This window comes from Gasterosteus aculeatus, chromosome 16 (assembly GCF_964276395.1).
Source record: "Gasterosteus aculeatus chromosome 16, fGasAcu3.hap1.1, whole genome shotgun sequence".
Lineage (NCBI taxonomy): Eukaryota > Metazoa > Chordata > Actinopteri > Perciformes > Gasterosteidae > Gasterosteus > Gasterosteus aculeatus.
In genome coordinates this window covers 915,183-935,124 of record NC_135704.1, presented here as the reverse complement: position 1 = coordinate 935,124, position 19,942 = coordinate 915,183, and the positions used below count along the sequence as shown (strand labels likewise).

At 45.3% G+C, this 19,942-nt stretch overlaps 2 protein-coding genes across 9 annotated transcripts; both read left to right on the top strand.

The window, feature by feature from the left end:
* The first annotated feature begins 326 nt into the window (after positions 1-326).
* Positions 327-15,207, top strand: LOC120833783 (interferon alpha/beta receptor 2). Of its 8 annotated transcripts, none has more exons than XM_040201256.2 (11): positions 329-481; positions 1,238-1,334; positions 1,597-1,723; positions 2,469-2,644; positions 2,937-3,082; positions 5,033-5,192; positions 5,893-6,002; positions 12,462-13,116; positions 14,098-14,259; positions 14,486-14,618; positions 15,032-15,207. In XM_040201256.2, exons 2-9 carry the CDS (start codon positions 1,286-1,288, stop codon positions 14,202-14,204), a joined length of 1,530 nt encoding a protein of 509 aa, XP_040057190.2. In that variant the 5' UTR covers positions 329-481; positions 1,238-1,285; the 3' UTR covers positions 14,205-14,259; positions 14,486-14,618; positions 15,032-15,207. The 8 variants fall into 8 exon arrangements, with proteins under 8 accessions (XP_077947418.1, XP_040057190.2, XP_077947417.1 ...); XM_040201255.2 differs by having other exon boundaries at positions 336-481; positions 1,594-1,723; XM_040201251.2 differs by having other exon boundaries at positions 340-481; positions 1,238-1,376; positions 1,594-1,723.
* On the top strand, positions 14,212-19,650 carry LOC120834248 (interferon alpha/beta receptor 2-like). The gene is made up of 7 exons (XM_040202161.2): positions 14,212-14,259; positions 14,434-14,618; positions 15,032-15,207; positions 15,379-15,527; positions 16,546-16,708; positions 17,756-17,877; positions 19,501-19,650. Exons 1-7 carry the CDS (start codon positions 14,212-14,214, stop codon positions 19,648-19,650), a joined length of 993 nt encoding a protein of 330 aa, XP_040058095.2.
* Positions 19,651-19,942: the final 292 nt, after the last annotated feature.

Below are 19,942 nucleotides of genomic sequence, written 5' to 3'. Positions count from 1 at the left end.
ATATATATTGTATCCTAATATTTGTCACAGAAATGAATTATTGGTAATTTGCAAAAGTCTGCAGAAATGCACACCAACGGAAAGTCTTTATTTCTTTTAGGTCACGTGATTTCCTCTCATCTATTCTGTCAGATGTAACTTTCACTTCCCCATCGGAAAAATCAAAATCCTCTACAATCTACGTGTAATGCCACAAAGCGTGCAACATACAATTGTATTCATATTTTCTGTATTCAAAAGCCAGACAGCGCGCAGTCTCTGTGGTATCCAGAAAGTCTGTCACAAGCCGCAAGGCCCCGTCAAATCAGAACAACAATTTGACCGACGTTCTTTGAAGGCACCACGAGCAGCAGCTCTGTGTCACGCTGTCACAGCCTTGTATGATCAGTATTCCGCTATGTGGGGTTTTACCCACACACCCACACACCGGCTTCCAATGCTGAACTTGGTGGATAAACGTGGGATCTTAGGACAAGTTACTGTAAGTTTATACCTGACATTTATACAAGTGCTGTAGGGGTTTGTGTGTATCCGACGACATGCTTCGGCTCGCCTATTGTTAGTTGACATGCTATTCCGCTAGCTAACGATAGATTCGTTACCGGTGTGCACGATATAAACTTGCCGTTTTTTTCCTTTTAATTTTAATTTGTAATTTTGGCGTGCGTGAGGCAGGCGTGTGGTGGGCGTGGCCTTTCGGCTCCGACGTCGAATACCCAGGAAACAGACGTTCTATCGATCGCCTCGCTTTCACATTGATTTCGCGGTCATTTTTTTGATGCATCACATCGTTACTAATCGTATGTCGGGTCGACGTGAGACGTGTCTGTGCTTTCATATCCACGCAGGCAGGGCGGGAAATACACTGAGCTCAAACACAGCGTACACGTGTAACGTTAGGCAAGTTTTACATGAAAGACTCTCTGATCATAACGATGCGCAGCCCACGATCATCCACATCTGACGTCACTTTTAGTCCCCGCGGGTCAGTGTTGCCTGGTGAAGCATTAGGATGAAGCTATTTGGCTTGTTGGAGCATCCATTTAAAAAAGGGATCTTCGTTATCAAAGTATCAATTGTTATCTGGCGACATGACAAAGGAAAGTGGGAATCGAACCTCTGAGTGGTTATTCTTATGATTAAGTGTGTGTGGCTTAAGTGTGTGTGCCTTAAGTGTGTGTGGCTTAAGTGTGTGTACAGGTCGCAGACTCCTTTCCTCTTTGACTGTTGGTGACAGGAAGCGAGTCGTGAGAGGTGCTGATGGCGGCGAAGCGGGGATGCTGTCATGACGTCTCTCCTCTGGATGCTGGCGTTGCTGCCTCCGGCCCTAACAGGTCAGCGCCCAGGCGAGAGTTTGAAAAACCAAAGTGTAAAAGGCATCCAGCTCTCTGAAAGGTTTGCCTTAGAGGGAGTAAAACACATAAAACAGTGGTGCATTAGTTGTTGCTCCTTGAAAAGAAACGTGTTTATAAAGAATGGTGCTCGAAGCTTCTGTATGAAGCGTTTAAAACCGCATCGTTTGAGTGTATCACTGCGATATCGAATAGAAATGTTCCTAAGATTCGTTTAATGTCCTGTTTGTTTGTATTCCAGCAGTGAGTGAGCTCCCAAAGCCCGTCAATGACATCATAACCTCGAGCCACTTCACTCACATGCTGACATGGGAGCCTGGACCGGGATCACCACCGGGAGTCTGCTACAATGTCACAGTGCGCACATCAACGTCAGTTTCATCTCTTCCTGTTCCACCATGACCCCCCACCCCCAACTCCAGAAACACTGTTTCCCTCATCACCAAGTCGCCCCTTCTTTGATGCAGGAGCTTTTGGGTTAATGATGTCAAATGTCTGTATGTACAGACAAAGTTTTCCTCGCACTCCGGGAAGTGTCCCGTTGTAGTATTAACTTCTTCTCTGCTGATCAAGTCATACAAACAATGTAAATGGGTTCGATGTTGTGGACATTCCCAGAGTGAGAGTCTGCAGCTGATTCTTCACCATGTGTTTCAGAATAAATCATTTATATATATATATAAAGGCAGTTAAAGTGAAAATACAATGGCTTATAGCTCTTTTCACTGTCTTTATCTCGACCACGTCTGGACCCGGCCCTACATTACAGTACATTACATTACAGGTCATTTAGCTAAAAGGAATATAGGAGCCCTAATGCATTCATTCACCTATAAGGAACGCTGTTAACAGAGAGGAGAGGAGCTGCTCTCAACAACCACTGAACCACAGAAGTTCCTGCACACAAATGTCATGAGAATATTATAATATCATTGAATTAAATCTGAAAGATGACATTAAAAATTGTTCAAATATTGTTCAAATACTCCATTTGATGTGAATGTGGTATGGGACTAAATCATAGCGCAAGTTAGACATTTCATATTGTCTCTCTAAATGGACTACGGACCGTAAGTTGTTGAATATTCATGGGTACGCTTCTCTCCTGTCTCGCAGGGGGACGTCCTGGGTGCCAGTGGTCGGCTGTCAGCATGTGCAGCATCCACTGGTGTGCAACCTGACAGAGGCCTTCTCTGAGCGCTACAAGGTGTACCGTAGCAGGGTCACAGCACTGTTGGATGCACAGGAATCACAACCAGTCATCCAACGGGAATTTAAACCCATCAGAGATAGTGAGTACAACTAGAACGGCATGGACGGATAGTGGAGGAGATGTCCAGAAATATCACATGTTCTTTCTTTTCCACGCTAGCGGAGAATAGCTTCTTCAGTGAAATGTTCTACCTACGAGAGACACTTGTTGATCCAGGATGTGTTGCATCAGAGGACTTATTTATAATCCTTAGATTCGTGGGCAGATGAGCCTTACTCTGAGGTTTTCTTTTCAATGACCATTCATCGCGCAGTGGAAACGTGGGTTCATTTAACAGCCGTCTTCTGTCCTTGTGTCCTTGTGTCCTGCAGCTCTCCTGGATCTGCCGCTGCTGACTGTGACACCGTGTGGCCCAGATATGTGCGTGGAACTCCAGCCGCCCGTGGAGCGCCTGAGGGACATCTATGATTCTCTCCAATACAAACTTCTTATGAGCAACGATGCAGACAAGTTCCAGGTACGTTACATGGTGCAGCATGCAGTGTAAGAGTGCATTCTTTGATCTGACCGCTTTAAGCAGATATTTATGAGCGCACTCTTGTGTGTGGTGGACATTAGTGGATAATGTCATTGGGAGAAATCAAAAACCTCTTAAGCTCATTTTGGATTAAGTGAGTTTCCTGGCGTAAAAAGACTTTCGTACACATCAGGGATGTCCAATCAGCAGAGGACCACAAAGGAACTGCTGCAGGAAACGGATGTTGAAGGAATACACATTTTGACCCCCTTCAGTGTGACCACAGTCAATCAAGTCAAGTCAAGTCATTTTATTTTGTATAGCCCATAATCGCAAATTACAAATTTGCCTCAGAGGGCTTTACAGTCTGTACACATACAACATCCTCTGTCCCGAAACCCACCATCGGCACAGGAAACACTCCCCAAAAAATGAAAAAAACCTTCCAAGAGGGAAAAAAGGGAAGAAACCTTAGGAAGAACATCAGAGGAGGGATCCCACTCCCGGGATGGACAGACTACAATGGATGCCATGTGTACAGAATGAACAATGTATAATACATGCAATTCCTATGACAGAAATGATTCAAGTAATTGTGAGTAGTAAGCCAGGCGCACAGCAGGACCACTGCAGGGGCATCCACCATCAGATAGAACCACCATCAGATAGAACCACCATCAGATAGAACCACCATCAGATAGAACCACCATCACATAGAACCACCATCAGATAGAACCACCATCACATAGAACCACCATCACATAGAACCACCATCAGATAGAACCACCATCACATAGAACCACCATCCACAGAAGCCTGTGGGAGGGAGAGCACAGAGACTTAAGGAGAGGGTAATGTTGGTTTATGAGTAAAGTAATATGATTAATTTCTAAAATAATAATGATGATGATGATGATGGCAGCAGCAGGTGTCAGCATGACCAAGGTAGGTGTCAGGACCAGGGTCCCGAAGGAACCACGATCTACGGAGACCTGATAGGGGAGAAAGCACAAAAAAAAACTCCCCGAAAGAAGCTGAATTAGTCATGTGCATTAATAAAACGTGAATTATGGTAGAACGAGAGCGTGAGAGAGGAGCTTGGTGTGTCCTAAGAATTCCCCCGGCATTCTAAGCCTATAGCAGCTTAACTAAGGGCTGGTCCGGACTAACCTGAGCCAGCCCTAACTATAGGCAGAATCAAAGAGGAACGTTTAAAGTTTTACTTTAAAAGAGCTGACCGAATCTGCCCCCCGGACTGAAAGTGGAACCTGGTTCCACAAAAGAGGAGCTTGATAACTGAAGGCTCTGGTCCCCAGCCTACTTTTTAAAACCATAGGAACAACAAGTAACCCAGCTGCCTGCCTTTTATCTGCCTGCCAATCATGTTTGACAGGCAGAACGAAAGATCAACACATGCATTCAGTTGTGGAAATTAATGTGGCATTTTCAGTCCAGGATAGTTGATGGGAGACGTCACCGAGGCCTGAGGGAACTCGCAGTGTGCACAAGAAAAGTCACATCTGGGACCCTTTTAAAGTTTTAAGTTTCATCAGACAACAATGACTGATCCAATAGAAGAACAATCTACAAATCAATCATATGATAATCAGCCCCAAATCTGCTCAGCTGGACGCTTGAATCAAAGCTGTGGACTGAGTGGGGATGGATGGAGGTTTGGTGATAGTTGTGATATGACAGCTGGAGCCTTGCCTTCATCCTGGAGTTCCCTCACTGTCTGGGACGTTGGTCTTCAATGGAAGTGAGGCAGGAAACAGTCATTAAATGCTTTTAAGATGAATTGTTTCAGAATGGGTGTAAAATTCAGGATAGAATGCAGCAGACTATCGCGTACCGTAGCCAGCTGTCTCAAACTAAGCTTCCTGTGGTTTAATCTGTGCACATGTCGTGTTGTACTAATCTCACATCTGTCTGTGTTCTCTCTGTTTGCAGGTCGTTCAGCAGACCACGTCTTTGAGAAGACGCATTTTTAAGAACTTGGCCTCGGGCAAATGGTACTGTGTGTCGGTGTGCTTCTCACCAGGTGTGGTGCAGCGGGAGTCCAACTACAGCCGGCCTGTTTGTGCTTCTACGCCCGGCCACTACACAGCAGGTAAAGAGCCGCTGTGTCTGTGTGCTTGTTCCTTCCACGTCCAAGTTACTCATCACTCAACCCACAGAGGTAGTTTCAATCCCCGTGGCTTCTTTAGCCTGACGCTGCACGCACCTAAAGGGCCATTACGCAGTTTGTCACTCTGACAAAGGTCATTATCCAGCTGTAGAGGTTAAACGTGAGCTGGTGTTGGAACTTTTCTCCTTCCATTTCCTAACAACAAGTACCAGCTAAGATTGATCAAGTAAACGGAAGCCCAGCAGTCACTAATAGGCAGAATGCAGTCCAGATCCAGACCCAAACACCATCAATCAGGACCTGGACCTAAAACCGACTAGTTTGTGAGACTGAGCAGCTATTTTACACCGTGTTGTCCATAAATAAAAACGTGGTCAGTGACATTAGTCTTTAACCAATAATGGGCCGACAATTTCATGATATACATATACACACACTATGCAATACAATATTTTAATGCAGTTAAATATTATATTTATGTAATATCTTATAGAATTTTACACACGGTAAATGAACCAATGAACAGCAACGTAAGGAAATTAGATATCAGACATAAATTAGCCAAAATATCTCAATGGATCAGATCAAGCTGTAAACCTCTGGGAAACAGTGGTACTGTTGGTACTGACAGTGATGAAATGCTCTGGGAATAATGTATGGTATGACCCCCTCCTCCATGCAGACCCCTGGATATCATCAGCGTTGTGCGTGTTGGTGGTGTTGGTTGTGGTCTCTGGGGCCCTGTGGGTCTATACTCGCTCCACCTGTCGGATCGACCTGCCATCGGTCCTGGTAAGTATTTTGACAAGAAGTACATGGTGGTTCAGAACGCATGGTAGCAGATCGTAGAAGATGATCAGGCTGCCCCCTTTAAGTCAAAAAGAAAATGAACTTCTCTTTAAATTAGCAGTCAAAAATCTTAATTATTGTCAAAAAATATATTTAGCTATATTAACAGGAAGTTTATAAATAGCGTATTTTCCGCACTATAAGGCACACCTTCAATGAATGACCTATTTTAGAACATTTCCCATTTATAGGGAGCACCGGATTATAAGGCTCATACGATACTGCAGTCGTGTACAACCAGTATGGATCAACCGATTAACCAATTGATCCATATATATATACATATATAAGGCGCTCCGGATTATAAGACACTGTCGTTTTATGAGAAAATGAAAGGCTTTTAAGTGCGTCTTGGAGTGCGGAAAATACGGTACTCTTCTATTATTCCTTTTACATGAACAAATTCATCCCCACATTTTTATTATCACATGTAAAACTATTTTTGTGATTATTAAAATTGATAAAACATTCCATACAAATAATTGTTATAGATTAGTGTTTTCCAACTAACATTTGTGCAAAAGCTTAAATTGAAACACACTTGTAGTAATCTAAAGTAACTCAACAGGATCAATTCAGCCATCTTTCTGTAAAATGCTTTAGTTTCTGACTTGAGTTTGTTTGAGTAAAGCAACAGGAAGCAGCACATCGTGCACGTTACTGTGCACCGCTGTGGTGTAAGAAAAAACCCACAGGATGCTACATGTACTTATATCTTGTCTTTGCTCAGTTTCATGTGCCAGTGCTGGAGGACACGCTAGATGTGAGAAGATGAAAAAATGCCCTGCAAGGTTCAGCTATTGCGGCTCAAAATAAGCAAATCTCATTACGTGTTTTTGTTTTGAGCCAATGTAGCTGATGTGTGGGTTTCTCAGGGGATTCTGACTTTAGATGTGTGACATAATTCTACAAAGTGCAATATTTGACTGTCCAAAAAGCACACCAAAGAGAACAAAGGCATATATGGCGGCAAATCACTGTCAAAATTCGAGAGCGCAAATCAGGTTGATGCGTAAATCAAACATCCGCGAGCAAATCTCCGTCTCGCACGCGATATTTGCGGAGCGTGTACTTCCTTTGTCGCGAGGTGAGTCTCTGCTCGTGCTGGAAGGTGTTTTCTACGCGCTCGCTGTTTTTCTTTTTGACAGTAAGGGGGCGGAGCCAGTCACCATGGTCTCTACATCTGATTGGTTACAAACCCCGTCTTTGGATCGGCTGGAGTGATGCATTCACACAACTATAGAAGCTCATTTCCGCACTAATGAAAGTCGAAGGAGTCAAAGTCAAAACACAAACGCCCCCCTTCGGTAATCTCAGCAAACCTCAGCTGCTGGTGAATATAGACAAAGACTTTTCTGCATCCTCCGTTTTGTGCTCTGCGGATCGATACCGGACTCCGCGTCCAGCTGGCGGGCTTCCAGCCGCTCAGAGCGGACCGCGACACGGAGCTCTCCGGCAAGACGGAGCTGGAGCTCCAGCAGCTGGTGCAACGACGTAACGGTGATCCCACAACACTGTTCCCCTGATCTGGAGTTATTCACCATCAACTGTAAACCCTTTTACTCCCCCGTGAGTTCGCTTCATTCATCCTGGTTCGTGCTTACGTGCCGCCGGCACAGCGGACACTCGCCGACCGGATACGGCGTGTGGAGCGGACCAACCCGGACTCCTTGGTTATTGTTTAAAAAAATAAATCTCAGCCATGAACTTCCTAAATACAAACAGTTTATTAAATGCCCAATCCTAAAGGAGAACATCCTGGATCACTGTTACACCACAGCAAGCAGGGCTCATCAGTGGGGACAAAGTCAAAGGCGCTGAGAGATGCGAACGACTGTACTCTGAGAAACGCTTCTCAGCAAGTCACTGTGTTTACATGATGGTATAATTGGAACCTTTGCTGCGACTGTGGGTGAGTGGGGAGCACGGTCGTCCTCCAATCAGAGGGTTGTCGGTTTGATCCCAGGCCCGGCTAACCCGCATGTCGTTGTCTCCTTGGGCAAGACACTTAACCCAACATTGCTCCTGTAGCTGCGACTACAGTGTGTGAATGTTAGTTACTGATGGCAGGTGTCACTGTGTGTGGTTCTCCTGTCATCAGTGTGTGAATGGGTGAATGGGTGAATGATGTCGTGTAGTGTTAAAGCGCTTTGAGTGGTCGGAAGACTAGAAAAGCGCTGTACAAGTACAGCCCATTTAACATTTACCATTTTCTTAGTGGGACTATGCTCTCTTTCGGGGGAGGTGCTTTTATCCCAATATACACGGCAGTGAATGAATCGAATCATTGGCCGAAAGCATATCGTCATATCCGATACGATAGGTGGCGCTTTCATTACAACTAGTTGTGATAGAGCCATTTCCGCTTGACCTCTTCACCACTACCAACAACATTAGGAGAAAGATGGCGAGCGGAGAGCAAGGTGAAGCTACATCCCTCTACTATGTGTGCATGATGTTAATAGGAGCACAGCGAATGGCGCTATTGGCTGATTTGATAACGGAGAGAAGACGCCGTCGGGATCTCAAGCATGCGCAAAGACTCAAAGTCAAGTTCCTTATCCAATTCACCGTTACATGCCGTAGTCGGACCGCACATAGTCGGACAAAGGTGTTTACATGAAACGGATAATTCGATTTCAGTCCGACTTAAAATACCTCACAAACTACAATCCAAACCCCCCCTCCAACCGCCCTCACCAGCAACAACCTTCTCTATTCTGAACAGAGACGTTAACAGGCTCTTTAAAACCCTTGCAAAGCAGCTGGTCCGGACTCGGCCTCCCCTCACACCCTGAAGCATTGTGGTGTTCTCACAGACATCTTCAACACCTCCCTGGAGACATGCCACGTACCAGCCTGCTCCAAGGCCTCCACCATCATCCCTGTTCCCAAGAAGCCCAGGATCACAGGACTCAATGACTACAGGCCCGTCGCCCTGACCTCTGTAGTCATCAAGTCTTTTGAATGGCTAGTCCTGACCCACCTGAAGTCCCTCACCGACCCCCTCCTGCCCCCTGCAGTTCGCCTACAGGTCTGTGGACGATGCTGTCAACATGGCCCTCCACTACATCCTCCAGCATCTGGACTCCTCAGGAACCTACGACAGGATCCTGTTTGTGGACTTCAGCTCTGCCTTCAACACCATCATCCCGTCTGTGCTGCAGGACAAACTCTCCCAGCTGCACGTGCCCGAATCCACCTGCAAGTGGATCACAGACTTCCTGTCTGACAGGAAGCAGCACGTGAAGCTGGGAAACATGTCATAGAATGTTCATTCCTATAGCATTCTTAAGTTGTTCTTGCACTATGTTGTCTTATCGGTCTTGTTGTCACTTGTCTTGTCTGAAGTTATGCAAACACCGCCAAGTTAAAATCCTTGTATGTCTAACATGTTTTGGTAATAAATGTTTGTGATTACTAAAGAAAACACTGAACGCATGTATTCCGGTCAAATGAAGCACTGGTTGGCCAAATCAATGGAAATACAGTTTTTAAAACTCCTATTCAGATGGTGGACCGAAAAATAAAGTTGGATATCTAAACCCTGACCTAATTTTTGAAGTTCAAATGCAAGATTCGGGAGAATTTTCTATGTAAACATGACTTTTTGTAAGAATGGAAAGTGGCGATGGTGGCACATGGAGGGTGCGCCAGGAACCGCACGAATTGCGGTTCGAACCCTGGCCGCTCCATGTCCCATGTCGAGGTGTCCCTGAGCAAGACCCCTAACCCCTAATTGCTCCCCTGGCAAAATGTAAAAACTATATAAAAGCCTTTAATGAATTTACTGCAGTCTCAAAATGATTCCCCCCTTCGTGACAAGCATCTTCAGTACTTAGAGCAGCCTTAGAAATGATTCAACTCCCTGTGTCAAGCACACCTGGTGCTAATCAGGGGCTTCATTAGTTCAGGTGCGCTTGAACACATAAATATCTGGGGCCTCATTTATAAAACCGTAGGATTTGCGCCAGAAGTGGCGTACGGATGAAACAGGACGTGCGTATGCACAGAAATATTCAGACTTATAAAACTCCTACGCAGTTTTCCCTTAATAAATCACAATCACTTTTGCGGCTTCATGTCACGCCCATAGTTGCCCTTATATAGTCTGTGGAACGCCCACAAATTAATATTCATCCATTGCGAAATCATGGCAAACACTGAGAGGAAAACGAAGAAACGTAACTTCACTCAGTGTGAAGTGGAAATGATCATTGGGAGGTGGAAAGGAGAAGTAAAATGCCTTTTGGAGGGCACAGTATGAGCATCACTAATGCCAAAAAGGCACCTGAGTGGCAAAAGGTTGCAGAGCAACGCTGCAGCCTCACGACCTCGGACCGTGTCCGAAATAAAGAAAAAATGGTCTGACATCAAAGTGGATGGAAAAAAGCGTTTAGCGCGCCATCGCCAAGGTGTGTCTGCCACGGGTGGGAAAGGAGACACCGGAGCTGTCCCTTCTTTATGAGAGACTGGCAGCAATGATTGGGGATCGGGGACAGCATCTGGGCCAACATCGGCGTCAGGGGGTCGAGGCACGTTTGGAAGCTGTGCCACATTATGTAGCACAGCACATGCAGCACGATGTTGCACACCTTTTCAGGAGTAAACAATAACCTCCCTCCAGTGCAGTCGAGGCGGCGCCATCTGATCAAAAGAATTGTCCAAAAAGTTGAGAAAAGAGATCATTGCCTTGGACAAACAAGGAAAAGGATACAAAAAGATGGCAAAAGCACTGGATATCCCTAGAAATACAGTTGGAAGCATAGTTCACAAGTTGAAAGTTGAAGGACCAGTGGCTACGCTACCGGGACGTGGCAGTAAGAAGAAGCTATCAGCGGCTGCCACCAGATTCCTGAGGAGGCAAGTGGTCAAAAACCCTCGAGTGACTGCAAAACACCTGCAGCAAGACTTGGTGGCAGCAGGCACTGAGGTTTCAGTTTGCACAGTAAGGCGCATACTAAACACTGAAGGGTTCCATGCCCGGACTCCAAGACGCACACCACTACTGACCCAACAGCACAAGAAAGTTGGCTGCAATATGCTGAAAACCATATAAATAAGCCACCGAAGTTTTGGAATTCTGTTCTGTGGAGCGATGAGACAAAACTAGAACTACGTTTGCAGCAGGTCATAACAGCCAAAGGGTGCTCTACTAGTACTGAAGATGCTTGTCATGAAGGGGTTGAATCATTTTGAGACTGCAGTAAATTCATTAAAGTCATTAAAGTAGCATTTTGTGTTGAATTTGGACAAAACCTTTGTAATATTAGTTTCATTAAACTACTTAAACAATCCTTGTGTAATTTTTTTATTGCAAACAGCTGATAAATTGTATATTTTGCCAATAAACCTAATGTGTTGAATAATTTTGATTGCAGCTGTATGTGGAAGCGGGCGTCAGTTAGTTAAACTTGTTTGTGGTATTTTTCTCATGCGAGGGGGATTCAAACCCTTTTTGTAGAATAAGATGCTGTTTCATGTTTCACTATGAATTCCTTTAGTCCACCGAAGTGGCACTATGGGTTTCCCCTCACACAGGACTGCTTTGTGCAGCCCACACATGCATGTGAGATTAGGCTGAAGACTTTGGTTGTTCACCAGCAGCTAGCACTTAGATTCAATTGAATTAAACGGATTACTAGTGGAGAAGATGGCACACAAAATATAGGACACTGAAATGTGAATGTAATGTTTTCTCCTCAGCACCAAGGATTCCCACTACTGTTCATTTAAAAAGGGAGAGCGGCTTAAGGCAGCTTGCTTCTGCCACTGTGTATTTGTGTTAATGGACTCGTCTTAGTTCATGGTTCTAAAAGGCTTTTGCGTGTTGGAGTTACGTGTTTTCGACGTCTTTGTCGAAGACGACCGTAGAGCACGCCGTCTTTGGGGGTGGAAGTCGTTGGTTTGTTTATTTACTCCGACGTTTGTGGCGATCTCCCTCCATGGATCGGAGGCCACCTGCGCGTCCTTATAGTCCACCAATGACTGCTTGTAGAAGTGATCCTATTTCTGTATTTCTTCCGACAAAAGCTCTGAATCTGATTCATTCTCTCTTCAAAAATCTTCTTTTTAAAAACAACGGTATTTTGCTATGAAACCAGAAATGTGAGACTCCAGGAAGGATGCCGGGGTAAAAAGCTTCCATGCCTGACAGTGACAGTTTGTAAAGCAAATGACTTCTCTATTAACCGAGTGCTTTGTAGCCTGTTTCCATGAAACTCAAAGTTATGGCTCAAAATGTTGCCGAAGGGTTATCACAGCTGACCAGAGAAAAGTATTTGATCAAATGTCCCTGGTGGACACAAGTGGATTTCCGTTGTATGGAGAGAGGATATCTGCTATTTGAAAACAGGCTGGTTGGACATGGTTTTAACATTTGTCTTTCCATCTTTGTCTCAGAAATCCATCCGTCACCTTCAAGAGGCTCTAGTCATTCCATCCTACAGCAAGTCGTGCATCCTGAATGTTGAACCAACTTCGCCCTCTTCAGGTGACAAGAGGAACTGCCAGACATCCGATGAGAGCGACGGGGAAAGTGTCACTGGAAGCACTGCTGGGAGCAGTGGAGGACAGTACAAAATGCGACTGGGCAATAACCTCCTCTCTTCCTCCTCGGCTTCATCTTCATCGTCTTTGTCAGATCTTTCATCCCCGGAGCCCAATCCCTTGACTTCCATTGGTGGACAGAGTCCACACACAGCCCGCCCCTCTGATTCTGCACCCACATCACAAACAGTCAGTGGCTCTGAAGGACTAATCCCAGCAGACGAGGAGGACAGGAAGTTGGTGAGAGAGGTGGGCGACCATGAGGTGGACCTGGACACGATAACTCTTGGCAGGCTCGCAGAGGAAGTGGAGCAGGTGGAGAAACTCCATCATGACTGGGAGGTGACGGAGTCAGAGGTTTGCAATCCCATTTCAGCCCTGCCCTCACTCACAAGAGGCACCAAGGAAGTTGCCATAGGAACCGTTTTCTGCCCTTTAGATGATGAAGAGGAGGAGGAGGGAGAAGAGTACGACAACGACGAGCAGTTTGGATATATGCGGCGTCCATGTAAGTTTCAAAACTGACTGAAAACCTCGGGGGTTTCCAGCTGGGGGGGCGGCACACTATGAAACTAGGTGCACTGTCATTGTCTACTCACTGAAAACAGACATTTTGGTACATATGGTTCTAATAACAGGACCCACCCTTATAGGAACGGCTTGGGATTCCTGCTGAGCAAGAACCACATTAAGATAACATCAGTTTCCCCTACGGCGGTCTGAAAAAACAAGTCTAGCTTTTATTTTCTTTAAAGTGCCAGATCAGAACAGGTCATTTAAGCTTATTTTACTAAACAACATAAATAGCCTCATGTTGTTCATCTTAGATGAAATATAAAGCTGTACGCTGAGGGGAAACACTGCACATAATATGCATGCGTCATAGTTTTATCTTTGCTGGTCAGACAGTATTTGTTCTTTTAAACTCAGATACCGTTCTTATTTATCAACACAGGTCTGCCCATCATTATTCGCACAGAAATCAAATTATGATTCCTAAATTCTGGCAAATTGGGAAAAAAGGCCTGTTACATTGCAAATAATAACTTGTAAAATATCTATCATTCATTCCACAGTTAGATATTTGTCACATTTCTATTGGTATTTGTACTCACCAGATGTCAGATACACAGATAGAAGACATGTGTTTCCTATCTGAATCCTCCACAATATTCACATATTCATTCAAAACTACTTTTCCTTTGCTCTCATGCCTCCATCATCACGGCCTGCTAACTGGCTGTAACGACTGTAAAAAGCTGTTTTTATATTATGTGGTATGCCGGCTGTTAAAATCTGTAATGCTGTAAAGTCTTTCATTTATATAACTCATGTCGGACACTTTGCATTTAATAAAAATACTTTCCTGAACTACGCGCTGTGTTTTGCTTGGATTGTAGCAGTAAACAGATAACTTGTTGCTGTTGGATAAGGAGACGCACGGGACAGCTGACTGTCTCACACAGCTCTCTGGATTGCACATGTACAGGGAGGGGCTTCTGGGGAAACAGAAACTCAGCTGTGCACACGGTAGCAGCGTTGGTTTACCAACCCCCATCTGCCCCAGACAGCCTCACCTTCAGCATCAAGCCGTAGAACATCCATGGAGACACGATGGGATTGTGGAGGCTTCTTCTGCATTTACACCTCGGTAAGGCCTTCTGAAACTACGCAGGCATGCTGTTGTTGGACTGTGTGTGTCCAGCCTGAGTAGTGCCGTGAGGGAGCAGTGTGTGTGTGTGTGTGTGTAGTCTGAACAGAGCTGAACGACAGGCTGTGTGTATACGGAGCTCTCAATGAGCTCCACATGTCCATGTTTCTGTAGCGAGGTCAGACAGGAGGAAAACCCACTGTTGTTATCCCGTCCTGCTGTGTAGCGCTGTGTGTCTCCCTCCCTGCTCCTTCCAACGTCTCCATCTCCTCCTTCAACCTGGAGCACACACTCCGCTTCCTGCCCGGCCTCGAGACCCCGCCGGACGCCCGCTTCACTGTTCACATCCTTCGCCTCAGGTATGATGAGACGCATGAGACAGAGGTCCACTCCTTATGACGCCGCGTCTTCACTTCATGTCGTCTGTTTATCTCAGTGCGATCTGCTTCCAGGAAACCGCCTTCCTCACAAAGCGTTACTTTATCTGTTTAGTCATTTCCTGTAAGCTGTGCGGAGAATGAAGAACAAACCCACGCTCAGGTTGAGATAAACGCTCTTCTCCGGGTTTAAACATGAACCTCTAACACATTTCCTTACACAAACTATTCAATTCAGCTCTTTATTAGACTGTCAGGGAGGTCAGGCGTTATGAGTTCCTTCTTGCAGCCATGAGTGTTGACAGATCGTGTCCCTCCCTCCCGGTGACAGTGACACCTTGTTTTTGGCCTGGTTGTCACTCGTCCCTCCCTCTGTATTTCTCTCCCTCTCGCAGGAGGAAAACGTGGAGACCAGTGACGGCGTGTTTGGAGCTGAGGGCCGGACAGACGTGTGACCTGACCTACGTGTTCAAGGACCTGTCGGACCCCTGCAGGGCCCGCGTCCAAGCCTTCACTTCCACCCAGACGTCCAACTGGGCTGTTTCCGAGCGCTTCACGCCTCTGTCCGACAGTGAGACACACACACACACACACACACACACACACACACACACACAGATCAATCTAGTTTACATTTTAAAAACATTCAAAGTTGTTCTCAGCAAGGAGGTGAATACCTGGTTCATATGAATATGGAACATGTGTGTCCTTCATCCTGTTTACAAACGGGTTGTCCTCTCAGCTGTGTTGGGACCACCTGATGTGTCGTTGTCTGGCTGTGGGAACTGTTTGCTCCTGCACATCACCCTTCCTATGAAGGCACCGACGCAGCTAAAACAGCTGTATAGGAGAGTTGTCCTCCATGTCCGGAGGTCCAGGGATGGTGCTCAGGTAAAGCTGCATGCACCAACATTCTTTTATTCAGAAACATCGGAGACGTTGTGTTAGTTGTCACAGCAAACAGAGGAAAAAGAGACCCGTGTCTGTGTCTGCTGGGGGGGAGGGTCTGAATCGGAATGCGAGCTACTTTTATCATTCTATGACATTACAACTTGATGGTAACGCCAACACCCGCCCTCTACTGGACATGTGCCCATCCTCCGGCCCCTGTTGGCTTCTCGGGCTGAGCCAGAAACAGAAGCACAAAACTGCACAATAAATATCAAGAAATACAGCACAACCAATTTACGATAAGAAAACTTTATCTGCGTCCAGACAAAAGCTCTGACTTGTGATCATTACTGCAGAACTCTTTTGTGCTGCTCTCTTCAGGCAGACGATTGGCTGCAGCTCTTAGTTAAAGGAGGACTGGTAGTATTATTCTATTTGTGCTCCACTGCAAAGAAACAGTACCTCACCAAACCCAGAAATGGCACCGGGCAGCCGCTTCCACAATGAATAACACAAGTACCTTTTACTTGGCTTAACTTCTTCATATTCTCATTTAATGCTACTTCATACTGCTACTAATATCAGGGGGAAATATTGAAATCTTTATTTCACCAAATGCATTCAACGCCTTATGAACGCTAAACATATTAGAGTTCACCTGCCGTGTAGGACAGGCTAGTTAGCCACACGTCAACCAACCCACACACCGTTAACATAGTTCATCATCACGTACACACCAACAGTAAATGGACACAGTTTGGGTCACTGCGCTGACCACACTGGTTAATATGTGCTAGTTGTCATGAGAATGATGAAATGATGGTTTGGCTTCTGAATTCTTTCATTCAACACGATATATCCTGTGACTCGGTTTGAGTACAACAAGCTGTCTGACCTTAGAAACCATCCCAAATATCACGCTTGTTCAAAACTTAAATGAGCACAATTAAGAGGATTCAAACGTTATTAAAACACACTGAGAAGTGATGATCTGTATGTCCTTGATCACCTGTTTCAGTTCGATCTGAGTCTGACTTACAACGAGGAAAACAAGATCTCCTACCTGCAGCAAGGTGTGGAGTACTGCGTGAGCGTCTCTGTGACGTCACTCACCAACTACAACTGCGTGGCGAGTCCACCTCGCTGTGCCTTCACCAGCCCCCCTCGGCCCACCAGCTCACGTACGTGTTGATCCCTCTCCGCCACGTCCTTCGGTTTCATGTTCATCCTCTGTGCACAAGCTTTTAATACGCATGTGTGATGACGTTGGGCTGTAATCTAATAATAATAATCTAATATCTCTACCTGTATATATATTGAATATAGCCACCTGACTGCAATCAGCTCACACATGCTGCACCGTCTCCACCTCAGCACTTAGATTGACCTCGATAAAGGTCAAACAGATATGACAACATGATATAAGACATCCTTTCATCAGTCCACTTTAGAGAGCAAGTACATTTTTAATTGAACTAACAGAAGTTGCTCAGTACTGACAAAAACGTTTTTTACGTAAAATGATGGAGTGAGACAGATTTTTTTATTGAACACAGGACATACGAATCCTTTCAATGACATGTTGAGGGAAATGAAATAATACGTCTTTAAAACCAACGTTCTGGACTTGTGAGCTGATGTCTTCTCTTTTCCATCACCTTTTCTACAGTAGATGATGAAGTGAAAAAAATCAATCTTAATAAAGGAAAACAGATGTTGACAAACTGCTCAATTTGCACTGAAAACAAATGTAATAAGTTGCAATATATTGTACTGCTTATTAAGTACCATGTGTTTGGCCAGGTTATCCGGGTTGTTAATTCAATTGAACCTGTCCACTCTTTTACTATAAACCTTCTATAATGTGTAAGTTTATTTTTCTCCGCCTGCATGTTTTGAGCCCTTTGGCTCTCATGTGGAGTTTATTGCATAAGAAGCTGTTAAGAAACGGCTCATATGCAACATTTATCTCTCCTACATGAACCTCCTTTCATTCTTCATCAAGCACCAGCTTTTACCCGTACGCCCGATCCCAAACATCCACTGCCTCTTTCCTCTTTTAAAACTACCTAAAATACTGATACAGGATTCATACATGAATGGGCTTAAATGGTTAAATAGCCTTGCAAATCGAAGGCTGATTGATTTCCCCTTTCTATTAGCAATGTAAATGTCTGACATGAGAAATGTAAATGTGTACTGTGACGTGTTGCTGTCCTGTTTCCCAGCGCACATCCTCCACAGCCTGCTGGCCGCGCTCTGCGCGTCGGCGTTTCTCCTCGTTGGACTGCTCGTCTGCGCCAGTCGGTTGTCCTTTAGCATACGGAGACAATCGCTGCAGAGAACTCTGGTAACGTGTCCGAGAATGTGTGCTGCTCTTCATCTCTCGTGCCCACATGACACGTTGTGTCGTAACCAGTTGGAGAAGTCATTGATCCTTTAACATGCATGACGCGGCTCTCTGAGGCGGCACGCTGGTGCGTTGAGCTTAAGGCTGGCATCCATGACCTCACCTAACTGATGGTTGTAAAGGTCAACCATCTCTTTTTAGAGGTGTGAAGTGTTACCTTACCTAAGTAGACATTTTGGGTATCTATACTTTACTGGAGTATTTCTTTTTCAGACGACTTTTTACTTCTACTCCTTACATTTTAAAAACAGCCGTAGGATCCTTTTCAGAGCGGCACAAGCTGATCTCAGTTGGTATTTAGCGACATGGACCCTCCTCCTCCTCCTCCTCCTCCTCCTCATGCAAATCTCATGTAACGTTAAATGAGTATCTTCACCGAGTACCGTGGATTTGCCGTAAATGTTTCTAACTTCATTGTGAATCTGGCACAACGCAGCAACTTGCAAGTAGCGCAGCGTCTTGAATGAAGTGATGTGCGTCTCAATGCGGCTTTAGAAATGAACACAAAAGGATTCTGTATTTGCTCATAAAGTCTAAAACGGGTCATTTGGCCGATGTTTTGATAACCAAGTAGTGAACGTGGGGGAAACACTGCAGTCTACCTAATCCATACTTCTCAAACTCGGGGCCCGCGGGCCCTATCCGGCCCGCCGCCGGAGTGTGGACGACTTTGGCACCGTCAGCGCCACCCGTGACCTAGTCAATGGGAACAACGTGTGTACGTCCTCCGACTCGGGTCATTTAGCCGTCACTGGTTTTATCTGTTTAAGTTATACAGCATGCGGGTGGATGCATGTGTCCCTCTCTGAATATCGGCAGGTCACATGATCTGAAGGCTCCTTCCCATCATATCGTAACGGACTGACATGTTCTGTGAGCGAGGTCACACTTTAGGAGTCGTTTTAAACCCTCGTATCTGTACTTCTACCTGAGTAATGAATGTGAATACTTTTGACGCCTCTGCTCAGCATACAAACATTTTCAAATGAGCGTTTAAAGCAGCGTGTAGCTAAGACTGACATAACCTGCCCGCTAGCCAGCAGGGATTAGTCTGACTACTGGCTAAATGATGCGTGATGATGAAGCTCGAGGAAAAGTCAGAGGATCACTGAAGATAATTCAATGTATCCTGAGGGGAACACGAACGCGTGCAGCTCATTTCAACATCCAACAGTCAGATAAGCGTTTCTCTAAAGGATCGACGCTCTAAAGAAAGAACAACCACCTGCCCTGTGATCCTACATCCATGCAGCAGTACAGCTAGAAAAGCTCCAGCGTGTTCTTCTCTGTCTAATATTACCTTAAAGTCAACTTTTGGACTGCTGGGCGTACTATAGATTTCTTTTAAACCTTTGAACCCACTAGTTAATATCTCACTTTGCTTTGCGCCTGCTGTTGTACTCACTCGTCTCAACAGGGTGGATGTATAAAAGTAGTGATAAGGCTAGCTAGTAATCATCATCATCATCACTCAAGGAAGTGCATGTCCAACTTTTATTTGAGTCGTTTTGGTTCCAGGTGAAGACGTGTCAGCAGCATGTAACGTGTCTTTCTTATGTCCAGTCACATGTGCTCCAGTGGAGGAAGGGCAGAACGGCCCCCGCTGCAGCCTCAGATGGGATGTCCTCCCTGCAGCAGCACAGGGAGGACTCTGCTGACTGCCTGCTGCCGGCCCCCCCCAGCAGCTGCCCCAACGCTGTGCAATGGCACTGAAATCCAATGTGCAAGTGGACGTGTTTGGAATGGGGAGTTGATTTGTTTGGGGGTAAATTGTGGTTTACTATCAATAAAAGGCTTTTGTAAATTGTTATAATTCTGTTTCCATGCCAACACAATGAATTCTTTCTTCTGATTTAATGATTTGGTTCTTCTTTTTTATAACTCAGATCAGAACTGTTTCGAAATAAGAGAAATTCAGAGTGGCCTTTAGGAACACTCGATTATGTCATACCTATGACTCAATCAGTATCACAGTGATCCAGCAGCCATGCAGCCATTCCTTCTT